The 24,562-nt window shown below is 32.3% G+C and overlaps 2 protein-coding genes across 5 annotated transcripts; one reads left to right on the plus strand and one right to left on the minus strand.

Annotated features, from left to right (window-relative positions):
- Positions 1–5,660: 5,660 nt before the first annotated feature.
- On the minus strand, positions 5,661–6,303 carry LOC115972558 (nuclear transcription factor Y subunit B-4-like). The gene has a single exon (XM_031092882.1). It carries the CDS (start codon positions 6,291–6,293, stop codon positions 5,763–5,765), a length of 531 nt encoding a protein of 176 aa, XP_030948742.1. The 5' UTR covers positions 6,294–6,303; the 3' UTR covers positions 5,661–5,762.
- An 11,655-nt stretch (positions 6,304–17,958) lies between these two features.
- LOC115972173 lies at positions 17,959–24,146 on the plus strand. 4 transcript variants are annotated; one of them, XM_031092357.1, is made up of 5 exons: positions 17,959–18,096; positions 18,229–18,317; positions 19,626–20,402; positions 21,823–23,245; positions 23,348–24,146. In XM_031092357.1, exons 2-5 carry the CDS (start codon positions 18,312–18,314, stop codon positions 23,689–23,691), a joined length of 2,550 nt encoding a protein of 849 aa, XP_030948217.1. In that variant the 5' UTR covers positions 17,959–18,096; positions 18,229–18,311; the 3' UTR covers positions 23,692–24,146. The 4 variants fall into 4 exon arrangements, with proteins under 4 accessions (XP_030948217.1, XP_030948215.1, XP_030948214.1 ...); XM_031092355.1 differs by having other exon boundaries at positions 21,823–23,646; positions 23,816–24,133; XM_031092354.1 differs by having other exon boundaries at positions 18,226–18,317; positions 21,823–24,146.
- The last annotated feature ends 416 nt before the right edge of the window (positions 24,147–24,562 follow it).

Raw genomic sequence — 24,562 nt, forward strand, 5'->3', positions numbered from 1 at the left:
CTAGGTTATTACAATGAGGAATCCCATAGGGGTGACCCCAAGATACTGGCAAAAGTTTTCAAATCCAGGATCGTGTGAAGCATTAAAAACCCCTAAACCAACCCCTTGCGATTTGAGGAATAAAGTTTTTAACAAAGTCTCTATGTTATACCAATTTGGACCATGTATTGACCCGTTTTAATTAAACAAAAGCAATGGTAATAAAATATTTTGAGATGAACTTGAAACTTTGTGATATATTTAGGGACAAGATATATAGTTTAGCAAAAAAATATTGAATCATAAGCATTGCTCTTGTTTTATAGAGAAAATTGGATAAGTTGTGTAGTAGCAATTGAGATCACCAGCATGTTGTTTAATCTAGCAACTCTTTTTTTTTCTTATACAAAATGAATGGGTATAAAAATAGAAATTAATATACTGTAATCTATATATATATATATATATAGATATATTAATAGCTAAAACTTAGAGAAAATCCAATTAGATTCTACAATTAAAGTCTAATTTTACATCATGTGTTCTAAATTATTTATTTTTAGAGAAAATTTTATTTCTTAATTTTGGAGTCAAATGGACTACACATCATAAATATCCATTCAAATGAGTTATTGCGTATAAAAACCAAAAAGCCTAGAATTAAAAAAAAAAAATTTAAAAATTGACAATTTACATTTTCTACTTAATAATATTCTTACAAGACTTTTTAAAAAATTAAAAAATATATATATAAGTATGACTATCAATAATATTTAAATTATATATGTAAGAATTATACTGTACATTTTAATGTATATCTTTTAAATATATTCATGCATATACATGAGCTTACAAGTTAGTAAATAAATAATGTGTTCACTTTACAATGTTTCATCTTTACTAATTTAGTTAAGAGATGCGTTAATGATTTCTTTTATAAAATTGAGAAAAGATGACTATGTCTTATGTAATAGAGACATATCAATTAGTATATTTAAATAAACTATGTTTGTTATTCTTCAATTTTATTTTCAATTAAATAAAAGAAATTTATATTCATTTCTTGTATTTTTTTTCTATGATTTCTACCAAATACATGCAAAATTAGTGCTCTACTCTTTGAGCTACATCCATATGTTGACAGGTTTACATCAATAAAATTAGTAAACGCTTATTAGTACCTAATAACACACTCTCTTGTGATTTATAAACATTTTTGTTGCTGCCTTGCTGGTAATAAAGGTACACTGGGAAGGTTTTTTTTTTCTTTAAGTGTACATTATGAAGTATGATCTTACTCTTTAAATTGTATGCCTATGATCGATGGCATTTCTTGGAATATAACCCAATTTTACGAGAGAAATCATTTTTTTACAACCACAATCCACCTTGTCAGAAGAACTTTATAGAAGCTGCAGTAGCATTATAGAAACGTCTCTCTATTCCTCTTGGCACTCGAGCACTATTAAGGAAATTAATGTATTCATAAACATATATACAGATATTATTAGGTAACCTAACTTTGTACTATGCCTTTTTCTTTAATTTACTAGCTTGAAATGTAGGTTAATTGCCACAGTTTTTTCTTTTTCTCTCTCCTTTTGTGTTGGTGTTCGGTATGATTAACATGTTCAAGTGGCTATCTATGATGCAGATTGCAGAAGCTTTGTAATGGCCAATGCTTGGGTTGGCCTTTGGTCAACTAGGAATTATTATACGACTTCAAGCACTCAAAAGTTCCAAAACTTTTCTTCAGAAATCTCCAAAATTCAGCCAAATTATGCAACATCAATTTCATCCCAAACTCATTGGGTGCTTGTGTGAATTCAAATTTAATCACCCACTAAGAGTTCAATTACGGCCGAATTTGAACACTACCATCTTATCTAACATTTCTAACTAGAAACTAGAAAATGCTGAGCATCATTCAAAGGGTCTAAAATTCTTTTCCCTGTCTGGCTAGTAGAAAAATGTTGTCCAATTAATGGATCATTTTGTGTTTAGGCAATGAATAAAGTAACCACCATGGAGGATCAGGAAATAACTAAGGAGAAATCTACTCTGCTAGTCAACATGACCGAATAAATAAAGTGTATTGGCTATTAACTTTTCTCTTGTTTCTTGGGGTCCCTGACTTGTAAAAAAGTCTATTGACTTCTTTCAAGATGTAACCTAGGAATCGAAAAAAGCTATGTTATTTCTTTTTTATTTTTGTTAGGTAAATAGGGTGAATTGGGGGTTCAAACAGACACCAAACACTATATAAGGTGCTGATACCACTGAGCTAACCATTGGAACCCAAAAAATAAAAATAAAAACCTTTTAACAAGTGCTTCAAAGACTAAAGTTAATATAGATTTAATATCTCACTAAATTATATTTTTATATATTTTTAAAAAAGATCTTTTGGACGAACTTCAATGCACTTGTCCAGAATATATTCATTAGTTTGCACATATAAATTTATTGTGGTTGTATATATATATATATATATATATATGATTTTTAAAATACTCATACATATTTTGACTTGAACATATGGTATCAAACATAATTTAATAGAATATAAATGCACCTTCCTTAGAATATTCATTCACAAGAGCTTTTTAAAAAAAATTGTTAACTAATGTCATAAGGGCATATGTTAAAGAATAAGAAATATCGAACTTTGAGTTGTAACTTGTAATGCACACTTTTTGAAAGAAAAAAAATACAGCTGTTAATAAATCATTGTTTTACAAACAATATATAAGGTGTTGATACCTCTAACCTAAAAATTGTAACCCAAAAAATAAAAAAAAAACCTTTTTAACAAGTGCTTCAAAGACTAAAGTTAATATAGATTTAATATCTCACTAAATTATATTTTTATATATTTTTAAAAAGGATCTTTTGGACGAACTTCAATGCACTTGTCTAGAATATATTCATTAATTTGCACGTATAAATTTATTGTGGTTGTATATATGTGATTTTTTTAATACTCGTACATATTTTGACTTGAACGTATGGTATTAAACATAATTTAATAGAATATAAATGCACCTTCCTTAAAGCATTCATTCACAAGAGTCTTTTAAAAAAAAAAATTAACTAATGTCGTAAGGGCATATGTTAAAGAATAAGAAATATCAAACTCTGAGTTGTAACTTATAATGCACACTTTTTGAAAGAAAAAAAATACAGCTGTTAATAAATCATTGTTTTACAAACACAAATTCAATTTAGTATAGTTGTAACTTGTATGTGCTTTTCTTGATGTATTTAATTATGAATATTGTGTTAAGATTTAAGTTGGCAAATTTCCTGACTTCGTAATATCAAGGCCCAAGATGATGTACTTTTCTTGATAAGGTATTTACAAGTACTTGAATTTTTGCAAAGGGATGTTTCGTCGCACTGTCTCATATACATCAAGTTGGATTTGATCCAAAATCAAAAGATAAACTAACACTGTGTGGTGTATAAACTATTAACTAATAAGGCCACTACTTATGATATGCATTGCCTGTGTATTGGCCAACGTGGTGTCCATATAGGCAGCAACTATAGCAAGGCAAGCCATATGAAAATTAAGCATACCTATCCAATTAAGCAACCTAGCCAATGACTTTCTCATAGATAAATGATAATCGTGATATGCAAATCTAAACTCTTATTGGCCTTGTGCAGTATATCCCACTCATTTTAAATCAGTATCTTGGAGATTACACTGCATAATTACCCGAATCCTTTAAGAGACAAATATTACTGGCCAATCTTCAATGCAACACACAAGCCCCACAACTATAGGCATATGTTAAGGTTTTCTACAACAAGCACTGGCTGAAGCCATGCCATGTATGTCTGAATTATCCAAAAAAAAAAAACCAGCCATGTATGTATCGCACACTTTCATAAACTCTGGATCCAGCACGTGTCCGATCAGGTGCATTGGAACATTTTCTAGTCACGCCTACCTGCTAGATGTCACATGGAGAACTCATCACTACCATGTGCTCTCTGTCACATTAAATGTTGTTTGGTTCAGTGGCATGAAGTGCGGTTAACTTGTTTATTATGTTTAATCATTCACCAATAGTAACATTCCTACTGTGGAATTCCGAGGCACTGGCCAGTACAAATCTTAGATCCTTGTTATTATAAAAGATACAAGGAATTCTAACATTTTTATTACTACAAAGTACAGCATTAAAGTATAACTTGTTCAATGGCATCTATCTTTTTCGTTCATTTTTATTTTACCGTATAAAAACTCGTATCTTTCTCTCATCTTTTGCAGTTATGATGACAAAGATAAAGCAGTAGAGTTTAATAGGACAGAAACCCTAGCTAGAAAGCCTAAAATTAGTATTACTCTTGCATTCTCTCTTCCTTTTCCTCTATATGACAAAAAACCCATGTATAAAACTTCTAAAAAAGCTTGACATTTAAGACCTCCACACTTGTGGGAATATGTGGAAAAACTTCAGTATGGCCTATCCATCATGGGGTTATTAACGACAAACTGACAGTGGTCCTTAGATTCGGGGTGTTCAAAGTAAACCCTAGCTTTTGGTAAATACATATATCCTTTGGGGTAAACCTGGAATTAGCATTTCTTAACTATAGGAGTATTGGATGTTGATTGATCACTTAATTAAGCTAGGATGATGACTAAACTTCTCTGCATTAGTTAGCATCTTAATTTGTTGTTGATTACTTGGTCTAGATGACAGAAGCTATAGGTTATGTCCTTAGTTCTACTTCTGGTCTAGAACTGAGTATAATTTCCAATTCATTCAATGAATAGTATAACTGTTCAAGACAAGTAAATCAAACCAAAATTGCAAAGATCAGAAATTGTGTTCCATCTTATTAAGTATCATCAATTAGACTGTATGATCAACCAGAAGAAAAGAAAAGGAAAAAAAAAAAAAGGAATGAAATGAGATAACAATAAAATATTAATTATTGTTCTAAGATAAATGGTTAGTGGCACCCCAAACATTTAATCACTCATGGAATCATAATTCTAACTAGTTTGTTGAAAATCTAACTAATCTATTTAGAAGCCATAACCGATTCCAAAATTTTGACATTAAGGCTTTGGTTATTACTGTTGTTGAATCTCTCATATCTAAATTATACCAGAAAGATGCAACTAGAGCATTTATAAACCTCAAAATCGAAAAGAGAATCATATCAATGATGATTTTACAAACAAAAGTGCCAAAGGCCTTAATAATCTACCTTATATCAATCACAATTGAAATTTAATCCAATATGTCTTTCAATGTTCCAATTGTTGTTATTTGGGGCAAAATGGCCTAACACTTCTCCATGCATCGATCATGAACAACGCTCCTCTCAAATTATCCCATTCATCATAAAGCTTCTTCTTAAGTTTTGATTAAGAACAAAATCACATGAAACAAATCAACAATTTCGAGTAAGCAATCCAACAAACCCTAAATCCTACATATATTCCCAGATTACAAACCGATAAATATACTGTTGACATGTATATTTTCTTATAACATTTATAGCATCAGAACTCATTATTTCAGGAAAAAAAAAGATATGAGGATTAGCTTTATTCACATAATTCTTAAGCTAAAGTAGTGAATTAAAGACAACATCCAAGATTTAGTACCGCACACAAGTGGAAAAAAAGAAATTAAAAACCTAAAACCAACCCTCTCAAACCCTCCCTTCCAACTATATGATCATGTATACAACATCATCACCATCAAAATCTTAATTAATACAAGACTAGAAATTATTACCATGCTTCATATATTTCAAAATCGCCTCGACAGAGAGCTATTACTCCTATCAATCACATTGAACTTCAAGGGAGTAGTTGGAACTGCAGCTTTCCTTGGTGTTTCAACTCCATAGTCTGATGTTTCATTCTTTTCTTCATTGTTGCTTCCCTTACTTTGCTGAGCTCTCTCTCCTTCCAACTCTCTATACCTTTGCAAATACCTTCTCAAAGGCTCAGCATAGTCATCAAAACCTAGAGTTGCCAAAGCCCAACAAATATCATCCCCATTCACTGTCTTGCGCTTCTCCTTATGACACTTGTCTGAAGCTTCTCCAGTAACAAAGCTTATGAACTCAGACACACATTCCTGCATGGTTTCTTTGGCTTCTTTGGAGATTTTTGCATTAGAAGGCAGGATCTGCTTCATGATCCGCCCCACATTAGCTATAGGTAGCAGCCGATCTTGCTCTTTAATGACACCATCTTCACCTGAGGAAGTACTAGCACCAGCAAAATGGTACTTAAACCCTTCCCTCTCTGAATTATTGCCCATGTTATCAACCATCTCTATAAAGAAGGGACTTTGATCCTGTCAAACACAGACACGTAATTCCCTCACTCTGCTTGCTATATAGAGGCATATGTGAATGTCTATGTGTATGTGCACCATATATATAGATGGTAAAGGTTCCACCTCACGAGAAATGTACTTTCCAAGTGTATAAGTTTAATTATTTGGTTCTCTAAACTAAATAAAATATTTTACAACTTATTAGGAAGTGAGATTACTCTAAGGGCATCTCAATAATTTGAGCTTAAGCTTAAACCAAATATTTACAAGGTTATTTGGTACTCTAAACTAAATCCTACCTCCCTTTTAATTAGAAATTTATTTATGATGGATTAATTTGAGGGCTACAACTTTTTAATATATATGAAGTGTTTTGAGATGTACCTTTTAGAGCTTGTTTGATTACTATTCTATTCAATTTATTTGATTTATGGTTAATTTTTTAAGGGAAAAAAAACACTTAACACAGTTGAACTTTTTGCCAGCCTTTTTTTTTTTTTTAAAGTCAAATAAACTAATTAAAATAAGTTTTCTGAACCAACTCTTAAATGAGTGTTCCGAAAATACTGAAATTCTCAGAGATGCAAATCACATTTGATTGGACACACTTTGCTAGCTTATTTCCTTTTTGAAGTCAAATAAACTAATGAAAATAAGTTTTCTCAACCAATTCTTAGATCGTTTCTTAAAGACTGTTCGAAAAATACTAAAAGTCTAAAATTTTCAAAGATGCAAATCACATTTGATTGGACACATTCATCAGAGTAAAGAGAAATATACATTTTGATCAAATGTGAGATTAGACATTTTGGTTCATGGGAATTCACGTTGTTTAATGGAATGGAGCATAGGTGCACATGCATTATACTTAGATTGTGGACAAGCAACCCTATGAAATAATACCAACCCAAATTCTTTGAAGTAACTAGTAAGATAGTTCTATGTAAAAATATAAAAAAAATTAATGAAGGTATTGTTCATAAATAACTAAAAAGAAAGCATCTAATTGCAATTCTCCACACCTATATTTAATGTATGTGTATACGTATGGTCTTGGGAGCAATCAGCAATCTACGTCATAAGGTCATTAAGATCTTATCAATTATAGATGAACTGGTCCCCTACCCCCTTTCCCCGCCCAAATTTTGGTCCTAAATCTCTTCAATGTTCCCAATAAGTTTCAAATAAGTATGTTTAAAATAATGGTGATCAATTTGAATTTGTGGATGATATATATGCACGTGTTGTGGTTACAGTCCAGATGCAACCAAACTAGGACCTAAAAAGAGGTGCTTAAATATATATAATTTAAAGACCCATGTGGATTACCTACTACTTAAAGTTTATCATGAGATTATAGGCTCTGTTTGGATACCGTTTATTGTTGTAAACTAAAAATTGAAAACATTATTATAAAATAATTTTTAAATGTGTAAATAATACTATGAGACCAGTTTTTAAAAGTTTTTTTTTGTTGAATAAAGTACTCTTGTGAACAGTATATGGGACCTACTAAAAACGCAAAACATAACTGAAAATTCAGTTCCAGCTCTATCCAAACGTATGCTATATGTCACTCTATACAACAGCAAATCATTTTAACTTCTTGTCAATATTTGTAATTGTCTTGGTCGGGTCCTTGAACTGTGGACTTTGTTTTATATAATGCCCATTAAGAACCAATTGCGATTTACATGTTACACAGTGCTGACAAGTGGCTATTTGAATAGGGGCAAACTTTCTTATCTGGTTCAAATTTGTTTAGGGGTCATAATCTTGATCATTATGCTTGTTAAATCATCCCCCACACTCTATACTATGGATGTGACTTTGTTATTTGTTTTAAGGTAGGGTACTAAAGCGTCTATCCGAAGGATTAATACTTTAATTTATCTATTGAAATTGTTGTTTTGTTTATGTACACCAACCGTGATTATTAGACGTTCATATGTTTAAGACAAATTATCATGATTTCGTAGAAGGAAGATTCGTGAAATGAACGATAGTAAAAAATAAAAAGAGATAGTTGAATTATTCGTTACCATTTTAATAAAAAAGCTTGATTGGTCACTTAAAAAAAATTTTGAGGACTTAAAAGGAGATCAACAAACGTTTAATTTTATTTTTATTTTATGAATTTATTTAATTACTCTAGACAAATCCAAAGCAAGAAACATGAAATACATTAGTGTTATTTAGTACTTATATATGTTGATGGACATCACCTAAGCTATGATTTGATTGTGACATGGCCTTTGAACGGCAAAGCATGTGCAGTAAACGACAAGAACTACACTTGTTAAAAGGAAAAGTCATTTGTGATGGTTTAAATTAGGCTAATTAGCTAACCTAGTATATCCTCTTCATTTTTTAATAATCGCTAACCTAGTTTATTTTAACCTATGCACTTGCTTTCATTTATATCAATTGCCCTAAGGATAGGAGCATAGCTTAATTATTAGCCAAAGACAGATGTAAAGTTGCCAGAATTAGTATCAAAGGCATGAAAAAACTCAATAATTTGATGAATTGAAGATCAAAAGCGACAATTAAGATGCTAAATTAGGCAATTCATATTATTATTTATGCAGAGAAGGGAAAGTGAATTTAAAAACCAATAAATAAAAAGAAATGAAATAAGAGGCTGTCTTTCCTCCTCACAATATAGACAAAACTTGCATATACTTGCACAGTTGCACAAATGAAAACTGAACTTTTGATGCACTTTTTTTTGGGTTACCTAACTTTGTTGATATATCAAACTATCAAACAAATTCCTAGACAAATAATCTATAATAAAAAATAATGAATAGTGAGAAAAGCAGAAAAGATAGTGAGCTAATATTCCTGAAATTTCATATAGACACCTTTACATATTCCCAACTTCACCCCCAAAAAATGGAATATATCCCATCTCCAATTTTATATTAAACCACATCTTGATATATGTTCCAAGATTATTGCTAGTCACCAAAAGTTGCATTAGCCAATCTTCTACATCTTACCGTACTTCTTAGCATGAAACTACTATTTGGAGAACATGATATATGTGGTCCAATGTTCAGTAAATAAATGGAAAGTTTGTTCATAAGGGAGATGATGAACAAAAGTAGAGGAAAAACAATTAAAAAGACATAAGTATGGATCTCATAACCTCCCTTTTAATGCTTTTGTCTACTTAAAGCAGGTTTATAGAGAACTTTGTTGATTTAAAAATCTAATTTGAGATGCTTTAAGCTCATATATCCTGTTTCAGCCTTTAAAGTTATGCTATGGGTGTGTTTGGATATCACTTATTTTGCTTAAACTGAAAAATTATTGCTTAAAGTACTGTAGATAGAAGTAAAAGTTAGTTGAAATAGTACAGTAATCCCATGAATAGTGCCAAAAAGTGCAGTGAGACCCATAAATAGTAGCAAAAATAAGCTTAAAAGTGAAATAATTTTCATTTTTTATCTTAACCCAAACGCGCACTATATATAAGCAGAAAATGGTTTTTAGTTTTTTCCTTTTTCTTGGTCACAATCCTAATAATGATGCATTAACCAGCAAAGTCTACCTGTGGTATCAATCATATAGGTCTGTTTAGCCCTTTCAAAAGAAAGATAGGTTACTCTTATAAATGGTGACTAATAATGTGATGTGCCTTTGTGACTGGAACAATTAGAGATAATGTGATTCTGCCAACGTTACCATCTGGGGTTGACTTAATTTACGGATTCTCTCCAACACAACAATGGTAATAAAAAAAATTGTCAATCACTAAGTGGATGTGTTCGCTAAAAGAAACTTGAAAAAAAATCCTTAAGAACATTTTACATTCCGTTGCTTTTCTCTTTTGGAGCTCACCTTCCTACTTTTGTCAAGATTCCCTCTCCATCCCACTATTTCTTGCTCTAGTGGGCATCCCAGCTGGTCTATTCTAATCTTATGATCTAGGACTTTGGTAAAGTGGTTTATTTTTTACCAATCCTTAAAAGCTAAGAAGTAAATAATTGAAATCAACCTATACTATCTCATGTTTCACTTTTTTTCAGTGTTTTTTAACCCCTATTTAGCATAACAAAAGTAAATTTGCTTACTTTATATTTCTATAGCAATTTACCTACTTTTTGATTACATCCTTTTTGTTATTTGTTATGCCACATTTCCATCTGAACAAATATTACCTGATGATGCATATTTTAGGGAGATAGTGTATATATATGGGAGTCTCCAAGTGATGATTTAATATAAGAAAGTGTTTGATGCGTTTCATTCATCATATAGACCTTTCAAATATTGATTTCTTAATGAGTAGGTATATATCGCTATAGTCAGATCATGTATGGTCTATAACATTATTTATATCTCTTTAATTTACATTGTCATTTAATTTTTTTCTACATATAATAAACTTGTCACTTGTCAGAATTCATCGAAAGATACAAGAGATGATACAAGAGTTAAACAATAATAAATCTTTCTTCCCAATAAGCCAAAAGTAGATTCTCATTCAAAATATCACTCTTCTCTAAATCCATACATGACCTAACTCTTTTCTCTTTTTTCTTTTTTCTTTTTTCTTTTTTCTTTTTTCTTTTTTCTTTTTTCTTTTTTTGAGAAACATCCATACATGACCTAGCTAGAACTTAAAATATAACCAATTCAAAAAAAAAAAACAAAAAAACAAAAAAAACAAAAAAACAAAAAAAAAAAAAAACAAAAAACAAAAACAAAACAAAACAATCAAACATTGGTGCTAACAACTTTCATTTTCATCAAGACAAATTATTAATAAAACCAAAGATTTGGTCAAATATTTAAACATAGCTAACAAGACCCATTACTAGCTTTATAAATTAAAATTAAAAACAAATTAGCAAAACTAGAAGTAAGAGAATTCAAAATTAGTCATTTTAGGAGTGCTTTCGACCAACATAAACACTTTATAGTTAAATGACCTTAACCTCCACTAAAAAACTCCGAATTACACGAGGAATATGGTTTGCATGCTAATCCCTGTAGAATTAATTATTATGAACTTATTTTTTAATATACCCCAAAAAATATATTCTACAACTCATTTGATGACCAATGTGATTATTGAGGACCAATGGTATTTCAATGGTACGATATACGTGATTGAATTATTAATGTGATTTAATACGGATAATATTTCCAAAGAGTGGCCACTCTTCTAATATATTTTCAATTTCTTCCAAATATTTTGATATTAAGAAAAATTATTCAATTCTTTCGGAGTAAAGCGGTATGAGACCCCCTCCTCTTACATATGAATGTTGGTGTACTTATAATAAGACTCATCATTCATATGAAAAGAAAAAATATTGTGTCATTATACTCTGAAAGTATTAATAATTACTCTTGATATAACACCTCCTCCCTCAAAGCCCTTGTTTTTTTTTTGCTTGGCCAGAAACCATCCAGCTCAACAATGAACTTTCTGTTAGTTCAAACAATGAGCCCTACCCGGCCCCCATAACATTCCATTTCTGGATGAAGGCAGCATATATGTTATGCAGTGGACACTAAACCATATCCTCAGCAGCCAGGAGCTTGACTTGGAAACTACAAGCAACAAAGCTAAACTGCAATTTCTGTCATATTAGCTAGGCCTAGAAGAACTCGTAAAAACGTGAAGGATTATGACGTCGTAAATATATCACAATATCATGTACTTGCGTAAGATAAGCCTTTTTGATCTCTTGCCAGTCATGAAAAAGAGATGCTTTGTGCCTTTCGGACCATTATTATGCAACTGAACTGAGAGAAAACTTGTATGGTGGCCCTTGGCTATGTTGGGCTAAGTCCTTTCTAAAGTGTCCAATACTTTCCCTGGGCCTCGTTTATTGCCCTCCTCAAATGGATTGGGATGGGGGCCTCTTATATTCTCCATTGGTTCATGAAAGTAAGGCTAGTTGTCACTTTAAAGATTTTACTTATTTTTTATTTGAAGTAATTTTATAAAATTTCCCTTTTTTCCATGAATTTATGAATACTATTTAGTATTTACCCATAATTTTTTTTATCGGAATTTATCCATAAATTTTATATGGAAACTAAAATCATTACTAGCATGTGTTAATTAATTGCATTGAAAAAACATATTTCTAAAGCAATATCTAATGTGTTTTACTAATGAGATATGGTAATTATCACCCGTTAAAGATTCTGCGTACAGTGTACTTGGGCTTAAGAAGAGTCCTCCACTAGAACCCTTAACAGTGTACGTGCCACTAAATATCCCCCTCAACATCCTATAAAAAATTTAAAAAAGCTACTAGGTTTTTTTTTTCCTTCTTCTTCTTGAAGCTTAAAAGGTGTATGTATGTGCCAAAATGGTTCTAGGCTTCTTTTGGTATACCAAGTAGGACAACTTCTCTGTTTTGTTTTCTACTAATGAAAAAGCATGATGCATTTGTTGGCTACTCATAATTAATCATTTTTTTCCAAGTATATGTGATATTATTTCTCAACGAATGTAAAAATATTGTCACAGAAAAATTTGCATGTAACAAGGTTAGGTATTCGTAATTTATATTTTTTAAACTAATTTAAGGGAATTTCCTCCAAATTACTCTATAAAAGTCTTATATAGTAATTCTTTTTCTTTCTTTCTTTTAAAAAAAAAAAAAATTATGTTGTAATTCATATATACAAGTGTACTTTTTAATAGCGTCACCAATTAAAAAATTACCTGACCTAGTCTATGTAATTATTAACAAAAAAAAAAATCACATAAATTAATAGATCATATAATAGAAAGCATATCCTAATGGGGTTTTTTTTTTTTTTTTTTTTTTTTTTTTTTTTTTTTTTTTTTAAGGATCTTGAATATCCATCTAAGGCAAAAGGCCTTGTAGCTAAATTGGCGCTTCTTCATATACAATGTACTTGGGGGTCTAGGAATGAAAGGATTCAAGCTGCGGGGTTAGCAACATGTTATAATTATTTCTCAAAAAAAAAATATCCATCTAAGGATTCGGGAGAAAACATAAAATAATATCCTTTGTTCTTCTTCTGCATTAAATTTTGGAAGATGTGAAAATAAATGGTGTAGGGACACATTTTTCAGGCCAAGCCCAGGATGCATGGATCCTTAGACCAGGGAGCCCGATGCAATGAATTTTGTAGAGAGTGGGCCAAAGAGCTGGGTTTTAATGTATGAACAATGACCAACACAGCATCTCTCATGGGCCGAGTTTAATAGAGAAGATTTGGTCCTCAGCAGGATCCAAGGAGCTTTTTCTGGTGTCTCCCCTCTGTTGGTCTCTCCTTTCTTGTTCCTCTTTACTCCCCTTTTATAGTCGTTTTTCTCCTCCTAACTGAGGTCCCCCAGGGTAGGTACTTGTCCAATCCGCCCTTACCTCCAGTTATTGGGAATGGTTGTAAGGATAGAGAAGTATGGTTGTGTCAGGCACAAGGCACTGAGTACAATAAAGGTTGTCTTCCCTTGTATGCATTCGTTCTATCTGTCATCTTTCTCCACTTTCGTAGTTTTCCTACCCTGTGGAACGGTTTGGAGTTTTGTCATTGATGGTCTGTTACCTCTTTTGCCCTCGGCTTTATCCATCCGAGGAGGAGTTTTCCGTGGCCGAGGAGGGGTTTTTCCATGGACTGGGCCCCTGACCCAGTATAGATATTCAAACGGGCCTTTTAGTCTTTTTCCCCCCACAAATGGTATGTGGCATTCAACTACTCATAAATACAGATCTCTCTCTCTCTCTCTCTCTCTCTCTCTCTCTTTATATATATATATATATATATATGTGTGTGTGTGTGTGTGTGTAGATACATTTAAGAATATACAGTTAATGTAGATATTTAGATATGGAGGATGTAAGGATTATCCAAGGTTTGCAGGCAACCACATTGGGATGGCTAAAAAACAGTGGCTTTGGAAAATTCCCGCTAGACAGGGGATCTTGATAGGCCAAGAATGTATTAGCCCCTTATAATAAATTAATCAATTAATTAGCCAAGTGAATTAATTAAGTTAATTAACATGCAATACACGTGGTAGCACAAACAAATCACCAACTAAGTTAAATGCAATAGAAAATAAAGTTGACACAGTAATTTGTTTACAAATGGAGAAAACCACCAAGGCAAAAACCCCACGATTTTAAGGTCACTACTCCCGAAAATCCACTATTATCACAACAAGCAGTTACAAGTAAAAGAATCTCAGTACCTTATACCAACCTATAGTTGAACCCTTACCCCAATACACAATTGAACTTGTTCTGTAGTAACAATCTCTCATTTTCAATGCACAGCTCCCAGTATGTGACTAACCAATTGATGTACGGATCCAAGTACGTGACTAACACACTAACTTGAGAAGGAACTTGGCTACAAAGTTCTTCAGTTCATCTAGACGATGAAGATCAAGAAGCTCCTTGGTCACAAAACCCTATGGCGTACAAACGCAGTAGCTTCCTTTACATCAAGTTGCATCAAGTGTGACAGCCCTTAAAATAATCTTTATATATATTTAGGATTGTGAAAAAAGAAAACTTAAACACATACACATGGATATGCGTGAAATCATATCTGAAAAACTGATTTTCGTAAATCTCAATAGATAGGGTATCTGTCAAGCCTCTGTCAAGCATTGGACTAAATTTTCCCTTTAAACCTCGATAGATACAATCTATCGAGCTAGCTACCAAGATTTAAAATACAACACTTCTTCACTTATTTCTTGGACAGATTTGCATGGTTTTAACTCTTGACTTGAATAACATATTTCTTGAAGACTTAAATCATCCTAGATTTATCCAATTACAAGTAAAGTTTGTTTTGTCAAAGGATAAGCCAATTCTAAATGACATATGTTCTTAACATGATTCACATATGTCCTAACATACTCCATGATCCAGATTCCAAATAGATCAATGACCAAAGTGGATATTATAGGTATTACATTGCTCCAATCCAGTTAAACAATTGTTTACCATTTTCACTGTATAATATTAGCCTTAAATCTTAAGAAAGGATGTAACTGGAAGAAGAAAAAAAGAAAAAGAAAAAGAAAGAAAGGTGTAGTCAATAAAGGACTAGGTTCCATCTTTTGCTTTTTAAGGTTCTATTTATTTTGGTGTAAAATATTTTTCTCATTTTTGGGTATTTGGATTAGTCAAACCAAAATCATTTGTTGCAGCGGATAAGTAAAAATAGTCTTTGAGGCTAAAATGTACCAAAATACCATTAAAACTTTCAAAGTTACCAAATGCTCCTAAAACATTTATTTCCAATGGAAGTTAGTCCCAAACACATGGTTAGTTTCTGTTTGAAAATTGCTTATTTCTAGTAACTTATTTGCATAATGTGAAACAAAAAGTTAAAAGTTAGTTCATTTTAAAAAAAAAAAAACTAAAAATTAGATTATTTAAAACAAAGTTAAGACAAAAAATAGTGTAAAGCCTACAAACAGTATATAAAATAAGAATAAATAAACAAATCAACTTATAATCTAAAGTCACGCTTTCCCAAAATCATCAAATCACCCTCAAAAACCTCCAAAATGCCCTATAAAACCTTCAAAACAATCTAAATACTTTTGAAACCTATAAAATAACAAAATTATTTCCAAAAACTTTTAAAATGACTAAAATGCTTTTCAAATCTATAAAGTGATAAAATATCCCTAAAATTTAAAAAATTACCGAAATGCTTGCGAAACTACAAAATAACCAAAATACTACCAATTACCAACACTTTCAAAATGAGAAAATACATTCAAAACCTCCAATGTAACTAAATAACTATAAAACCACCAAAATGACAAATCACCCCTTCCACCAATCATTGAAATGACGAAATTAGCTCATGAAACCTCCAAAATGACCATGATATAAGTCTTGACTTTGTTGGATCAAATATCAAAAACCTTATTTGTAATTTTGTTATAATTACTCTCTTTTTTGTCCTAGGGCTAACAATTGTTTAGCCCATAATTTGGCTCAATGGATTTCTTTTTGTTAGACTTTGGAGATCCCAATCCATTAACTCTATCTCTTTTTGGATTCTTTGATGTGGATCTCTTTGATACAAATGGATAGGTTCCTCCTTGTCCGATGTTTATCCTCAATAAAATTATTATTACCTAAAAGAAAAAAGAAAAAATCTTTAACTATTATTATTGGATCATGAGAATAAATATTAAAAAAAATGTCAATTAACATGCCGATATGAGTACAAAAGGACATGTTGGATGAGAATTTCAGTCCATTTTCCCAAAAGAATGACTTAAAACGAAACAAAATGATCCTTTACGTAACAAGAAAGTCACTCCTCGGTTTCTACTTTTAACCAAACAAAATTCAACATTATTGCTACAGGTACGTGTTGCAATTTCATTGTACAACTTATTATTGCATCATTTTCTCAACAATAAAATAAAATTACTATTTCATCAAAAAAATTATTATTGTTACATGTTATAATTTGATTGTACAACTTATATTAAATATACGTTAGCAGTACGTACACTAAAAATTCTACACTTCCATATTCTTTTGTTAAAATCAGAATAAGATATGTGATGAAATGGCCGACAAAATAATTAATTGTACGAATTTGGCTATTTTGAGGGGTTATAAAAATTATATTTGGCTTCCAAAATGAAAAATTTACTCAACACTATTTGTGACAGTGAGCATGTAGTTATGACTTATGAGATATCAACAATTGTGTGTTTTATTATTTAGCATTTTCCTATTCAAATGATTGTGTTTATGTCACATTGTGTTTAGATTTTTTTCTCCCCAATATTCAAAAACTCTATGCTTGCCTGTTTGGCATTATACTTTGACTACTTACTGTTTCGGATTTTTTTTTTTTTTTTTAAAAGAAACTACTGTTTCGGAACTAAAATTCAAAATAGTTGACTTTAGAATATGGGTGTGTTATACATTACTTGTTTCATTTTAAAAGAGAAGTAATGTTCAAATCTTCTCTCTCCATCATTGTAACTATTATTGAAAAAAAAAAAAAAAAAACATTTGGGTGTTATGGTGTTGTCGAGCTCCAATAAAAAGATTGTTCAGAGGTTTTGGGATACAAAACTAAAGTACATTTTTTGTACTTTTAAAGTTTAGGATTATTTTCATTTTTTACTCTAATAAAAATTTATTGAAAAAAAAAAATTGTATTTAGAATTGCTCATAATATATAATTCTTGACTCCATTATTTTTATTGATAAAATTGAACCTAACATCTATTCTGTAATAATTATTCATTATTATCCCTGTACCAAAACATTTCATTAATTTTTTTGGTGCCCAAATTCTTTTTTTTTAATTAATATACACATTAAAACTAAGATCACTTATTTGATCACAATGATCTTTATTAATTAATTTTTTAATAATTGAAACCCACATCAACTTCCAAGTTTTGCAACCAACACCTTATTGATATTATAAAAAATAAAAATAAAACCAAAATTCCAAAAAAGTCGGACAACAGAGAAAGAAAACACGTACAGAACGTGAGAGCAACATGGGCATTTTGGTAAAATTAAGAATCCATGAACGGGGTACCTACGAACGCGTGTGGTCTCACTCTCATGGTCATTAATCAAACCGAATAAGAAAGAAGCGTAGTTAATCTCTTTTCCTTTCCCTCTTTTTGTCTCTCTGCTTTTGTTTTTTTTTTTTCTTTCTTTCTTATTTAAACTCATTTTTCCTTTTATTTTTTTTATTCCTCTCTGTCTTTCTTCTTAGCAAGTCATTCACAATTCAACTTCTCGTACCCATGAAAGCTCTCTCTACTCTCTGACACCAGGTAAAAAAATCTTAAAAATAGTAAAATACTCTCTTTCTCTTTCTCTCTCTATATCTATATTTTTCTTTGTTTTCTTTGTTTTTAATGTTTTCATTACTTTTTTTTTTTTGTTTTTTTTTTTTTACAAAGTAGAAGTTGACAATCGAGGTCAATAAGAAAGACCCATTTACCCAAGTTCCATTTTTGCACGTGGGTTTCAACGTTCAAGTTCTTCCATGGAGGTTATCACTACTGTCACACATGTTTTCTTTCTTTCCCAATCATTTCTTGCATGCTTTTGCTTATGCTTTTATCCAATGTATTTCATGTGTTTATCTTAGTACTTGGACACTTGGGTAGTGTTTATTATGTTGATTTTGATGGGATTAGTTGAGAATTATTACTAAACAATGAGAACTCGATGTTTGGTTGGTTTTATTTTTACTTCAATACTGTCAGTTAATTTGGTTGATATATAATGTGATGGTCGTATAGATAATTATATTATATATATATATAGGAGTAGTTAGGTTTCTTTAATCTTGTATTCTTGTATTATTAATAGTGTTATTTTGATTATTGAATATGGGTGAAGTGTTGATGCTGGGTTTCGAAATGGATATAGATATGGTTATTTCTGTTGATAATTCAATTGCAATTTTTTTTTTTTTTTAATGAAGAATATGTAATCGTTATTTCTGTATTGGTGTTATGTAAAAATATCTACATTAAATATGAGATTTAGCTGGGGCATTCCATCTGTTATAGATTAAGAATTATACTGGAATTTTTCTTGTTGATATTGTGTTCTATTATACCGCGATTTCTTGTAGATGTTGGGAATCGATTATTTTTAATCTGGAGAAGCTATTGTTGGACAAATGGCATTAAATTAATCTTGTTCAATTATTTTGAAGTTTGAATTAGTAAATATTTTGTTTGATGAGTATATAACTTGGTTTATAGCATTTCAAGAGTTTGCTGACACTAGTTAGAGGGATTGGTCCTGTCCTCATAGATTCATGAGGAGCAAATGCAATGTATAGCAACCAAATTGTTGGGCCAAACCCCACAGTATCAATTTTATTGTACCAGAGCAGCAATTCATCATGTATCATTTTTGAAAATGTAGTTACCTTCAGGATAGATGAACTAGCTCTTCTTTTTCAGTTATAGACTTTTAAAGCAGACGAGGTTAGAAAGTGCTTTTGTGTGTTCTACCTTAACAGGGTATCATATATAAGTTTTAATAAATATATAGGCATTTGGTGGACATTATATATATATATGGTTTTGAGAAATGGAATTTATCTTTACATGGCTGGCATTTGAGTAATTTATTGTTCTGACTAAGGTATCTGTAACTGCCCAGTGCTAAAGGTTAGAACCCAAAACATACTTGGAATAAAATTAGTGTATTTCCATCTTAATTAATTTGAAGTTATCATTTTCAAAGTGCTCAAACATGGTTTCTTACATTTCAATCGAATAATGAAATATTAATGTACATTGTGATTTTCTCAATTCAATTTGTCCTGCATTTCTTGCAGATGCTATGTATTCAGAAGGACACTAGTTTGGAAGGCATTGAAGACAAATCTGCTATGACAGAGTTATCACCTGTAGGTGATATTTTTGGAGAGCCACTTGAGCCTCCTCGCATTGGAGACCAGTATCAGGCAGAGATTCCCTCACTTATTGCAGAGTGTGATCGGCTGCAACTTATAAATGAACTGGCTGATTCAGAAGTTGTGGCAAGTCTGCAAAAGTCTTTTCCATTAGGACTACCCATTCCACTTATGTGGGAAAATTGTCAATTTGAAAACTTCAATAGAACTGCAGAATGTGAAAACAGAAAAAATATCCAGATTACTTCAAACAATGAAGATTCAAAACTGGACATGGAATCTCTGGCTACAGTTTTGGGCAACGGTAAATTTGTGGACAATTTTTCAGTTCTTCAAACAACAGTTAAAAGTGATTGCATGGATCAGGAAGAGAGAGGTTTGTGTCCTCTTCCTGGCTCTATTGGTGAATCTTGGAGGGATATCGAATGTGACAGTTTTCTCCTAGGTCTATATATCTTTGGGAAGAATCTTGTCCTTGTAAAGAGATTTGTTGAGAGTAAAAGGATGGAAGATATATTGTCTTTCTATTATGGAAAGTTTTATAGGTCTGATAGATATCACAGGTGGTCCGAATGCCAAAAGTTAAGAAGTAAACGATATATATGTGGGCAAAAGATATTTACAGGTTGGAGGCAACAGGAACTATTATCACGAATGTTCTCCCATGTGTCAGAGGAATGTCAAGATAAATTGCTGGAGGTATCTTTCTAACATTATTGTACACAACTTATCATATGTTCATTTGCTGGTTCACAATGTTCTTATAGAAATTAGTGTTTGTATCGATGATCTGAGATTGATCTTATAAAAGGGTTGCATATATTAATTTTGTTGACCAACCCGTGTCATATAGTTTTATGGACATACCCACTGTTCTTTCGATATATGGTTTTGGAATTCTGTTTATGCTCCTGGCATCGACCCCATTTTAAGTTTCTTGAGTGACTTATATTTCTTATTTATTCTTTAGTTTAAATAATTCTTTGAATGTGAGTGGTATAACTTTCGAATTGCTAGAGGTCAGATGGTACTAGTCACAAGCTTGAAATTCTTTATGGATGTTACTTGGACTAGCAAGATACTTGGGAGGACTTAATTCAATTTCAAATGCTTTTCCAACCATTTTATTCGTTATGTAACAAAAGAAACAGGTCCACACTAAACTTTTTTTCTTTATTTATTTCTTTTAAAAATAATAATAATAAAATCCTTGATTCTGTTGCTCCTCATCTGCCTGAGTTGCCTTCCTGTTTCTATCTAAAATAGTATTGGCCAAAATTAAAGTGTTTTCCCCCCTTAAAGAATCTATTGTTAGTTGCTGGACAATGTAAAGACATTTTGTAAGTATCTCTTGTAGGTGATTTATTTGTGTTTAGGAGGTAGTGTTGACGGTCTAGTAATATTCAGAAACCTATAATGAACCAGTTAGAGCATTGGTGTAACTCTTTACTAGGGCGATAGGAAGGCAAATGATGTCCTTGTAGACTAGACTTAGGTGAAGATATGCCTGCAAAGGAGACAATCGTGAACCGGGATTTCAATTTCTGAATCCAAATAGTTGGCACTGTCAACGTGGAAACAGAAATGGCACAAGGAAGAGAGTTATACATAAAGATTGCTTAGGTTTTGGAGAATGCATGCCCTTGGTTCAACTGGGATAGGATTCATTAGCTCCTAAAAATTTGCCTCAATAGGAGGGTGTAATTTTATTGGAGCTCCTTATCCTTGTCATCTGATTTATAGGCCCCTTCATCCTTTGGGTGCACTTTAAGTCTACACGATGGTCTTTCTTATTACTTCTTGAAGAATTTTTATATTTTAGTGATATGGTTTGGCTCCTAATATTTCAAGCAAATTATTAACCGAATTTTCAAGATGAAAGAATCTTAGGTTCACATTCATTAGTTTATCTTGCTTGGATGATTGTCCAGTGGTCACCTATTGGGCTGCTTTTAATGTTTTAACTAAAAATAGCTGCTGAAATTGCACTGGGTTACCTCACTGTAGTAGCTACTGTGACTGAATTTCTGCAGCTAAATTTACTACATATTTGCTAACAACAAATATGTTATGTCCTGATTTCATGTCCTGATTTCACACAAATTGTACTGCATTGTAGGTTTCTAGGACTTTTGAAGAGGAAAAATTTTCATTTGAAGAATATATATTCACTTTAAAGAATACTGTTGGTATCAAGATTTTTATAGAAGCAGTGGGTATTGGCAAAGGGAAGCAAGACCTCACTGGCAAAGCCATGGAGCCAATAAAGACCAATCATGTTTTCTCTTCACGTCCTGAGATACCGATTGGCAAAGCTTGCTCCTCTCTTTCAACTTCAGACATAATCAAATTTCTGAAAGGAGATTTCAGGTTGAGTAAAGCCAGATCCAGTGATCTCTTTTGGGAAGCTGTTTGGCCCCGTCTTTTAGCAAAAGGATGGCACTCTGAGCAGCCTGATGATCTTGGTGTTTGTGGTTTGAAGCCTTCTTTGGTGTTTCTTATTCCCGGTGTTAAGAAGTTTTCCAGAAGAAGACTTGTGAGAGGTAATCACTACTTTGATTCTGTTAGTGATGTATTGTACAAAGTGGCATCAGACCCTGGGCTTCTTGAGGTTGAAATTGAAGCAGCTGAAAGCAGTGGGCACAAGGAAGACAAATGCGAAGCAACTGGAAAACAGGATTTTGATGGTTTGTCAAATAAACAGCACCATTGTTACCTCCAGCCACGAAATTCAAACTGTAATCGAGATCTCTTGAAGTTTACAATTGTGGATACCAGTATGATTCATGGAATAGAACAGCCTAACGTTAGAGAGCTGAGAAGTTTACCTGTTCAAACTAATAGTTTATCTTCCACCTCGAGTCTTTCCAGTGAAACTGAACAAGATACATCAGAAGAGTCAGAGGATGAAGCAGAAGAAATTAATATCTCAAACCCAGCAGCAGATATGATTGAGAGGGAAGCATCTGTTGACTCGTCAGATCGTGCTAGAGTGCTTGATGCCCGTGATCCGACCATTGCAGTAATGCAAAATCATGAAAGTTCAAACACAACTCTGTTTAATGACAATCACCAGGGGAAGTCTATGAATTATCACTTCAGCCAGAAGATTAATTCTAGCTGTTCAGAATATCTAGCTCCCATCCAGATACAGCAGGACTTTAATCTTTATAACTATGGAGAATCAAACCATAGCATTGAAAATATCTCCACAGAAAGGATGCAAAATGAAGATCAGTCCCATTGCCAGTCAACTTTGCCTTGTGCATTTCCTGAGATGGCTTTTCTAATGTGTCCACAAAATTTATCAGCTGACAGTTCTCTGGCCAAAAGCAGCCCAGAAGGGAGCAATGCAGTGAGCGTCACTGAGAATTTCTTAGGTAGAGAAGAGTCTCCAGGAAATCCTCAACCTCGGACATTAATTGACTTGAACCTTCCTCATGTTTCACCAGATATAGGAACTCAGGAACCCTTCACCACGGACATGGTGCAATATAATGACAACTCATGTGCAAATAAGTCAGCGTCTCTATTGAAAACAAGTCAGCAGCCTGAGCCATCAAACATATCTGATGATGGGACTAGTACGGAACAACAGCCTACCATGAACAGCCAGAGGCAGAGTATGTCTCTATTGAAAACAGGTCAGCAGCCTGAGCCATCAAACATATCTGATGATGGGACTAGTACAGAACAACAGCCTACCATGAACAGCCAGAGGCAGAGTATGAGGAGCAGAGCATTGACCACAAAAGCATGGGAAGCTCTTGAATATGGTTTCTTCGATACAAAGAAGAAGAGAAAGCGTGGGGAAGCTTCACAAAATAACTCAATGTCAAGGTCTTCCCGACAAGTCCGTGGCAGGACTGCTCTTAGTTCAACTTTGGATGATAGTGCTGGTAATGGCATTCTAGAAACCAGGATAGAGGAGAATATGGTTGAGGTGTGCAGTAGTAAAGTCAATGTGATTGATGATTCTCAGGTTTAACACACAAAGAAAGGGGCTGGCTTGTTTCTAAGAGGTTACAGAACCCCACTCAGCATTAAAATGTTGGTCTCTTCTAATGTTTGTCTCCAGCAGTGACCTCATGTAGGAGAGCATTATGGTTGAGGTGTGCAGTAGTAAAGTCAATGTGATTGATGATTCTCAGGTTTAACACACAAAGAAAGGGGCTGGCTTGTTTCTAAGAGGTTACACAACCCCACAAAGCACTAAAATGTTGGTCTCTTCTAATGTTTGTGTCACTAGCAGTGATCTCATGTAGGAGAGCATGAGATTCTATCATGCAAAACATGCCTTAAAATTCTCTTTATTTTGGCTTCCACCTCAACAAAGTTTGCATTTATATCAAAGTAATAGTTCATTAAATTAACCAATAGAGTAAATGTGTTGTAAAATAAACGAAATAAAAGGACAAGAGAAAGAAATATTAAAGTCAAATTATATCTGAATTACCTATTCTCTCTTGTGGTCATCCACCGCATCATATTATTTCTAACACTAACTGCATATCTCTTTTTACTTTCTTTCTCTCAATGTTTCTCTGTTGAGCTGAAGCACATATTTATAGGAGGGAAAGAAAAGGATGGATGCTTGCAACTTGAGGGACAAAATCCCTTCTCATTAAGAGCAAGAGATAATGTCTCCACTAGGGAACTAGGGTGGCTGGCTAGCAAGTCACCCACGTCGAAAACAAGCAATGGAGAGGGAGAGATATTTTAACAAAATCTATATATTAATTATCTAGAATTGTGCATCAATTATTTATATTAAATGAATTTATATGATTATTTTTTATAAACTTTATATAAGAAACAATTTTTATTTGGAGTAATATTAATAAATAATAATAATAACA

This window comes from Quercus lobata, chromosome 12, assembly GCF_001633185.2.
Source record: "Quercus lobata isolate SW786 chromosome 12, ValleyOak3.0 Primary Assembly, whole genome shotgun sequence".
NCBI classification, from domain to species: domain Eukaryota; kingdom Viridiplantae; phylum Streptophyta; class Magnoliopsida; order Fagales; family Fagaceae; genus Quercus; species Quercus lobata.

Bases quoted from the DNA above. Each gene is read 5' to 3' on its own strand.
- LOC115972558 (XM_031092882.1), bottom strand. From the start codon at position 6,293: ATGGTTGATAACATGGGCAATAATTCAGAGAGGGAAGGGTTTAAGTAC.
- LOC115972173 (XM_031092354.1), top strand. The intron at 20,403-21,822 runs GTATCTTTCTAA...ACTGCATTGTAG, and splicing joins GTCAAGATAAATTGCTGGAG to GTTTCTAGGACTTTTGAAGA.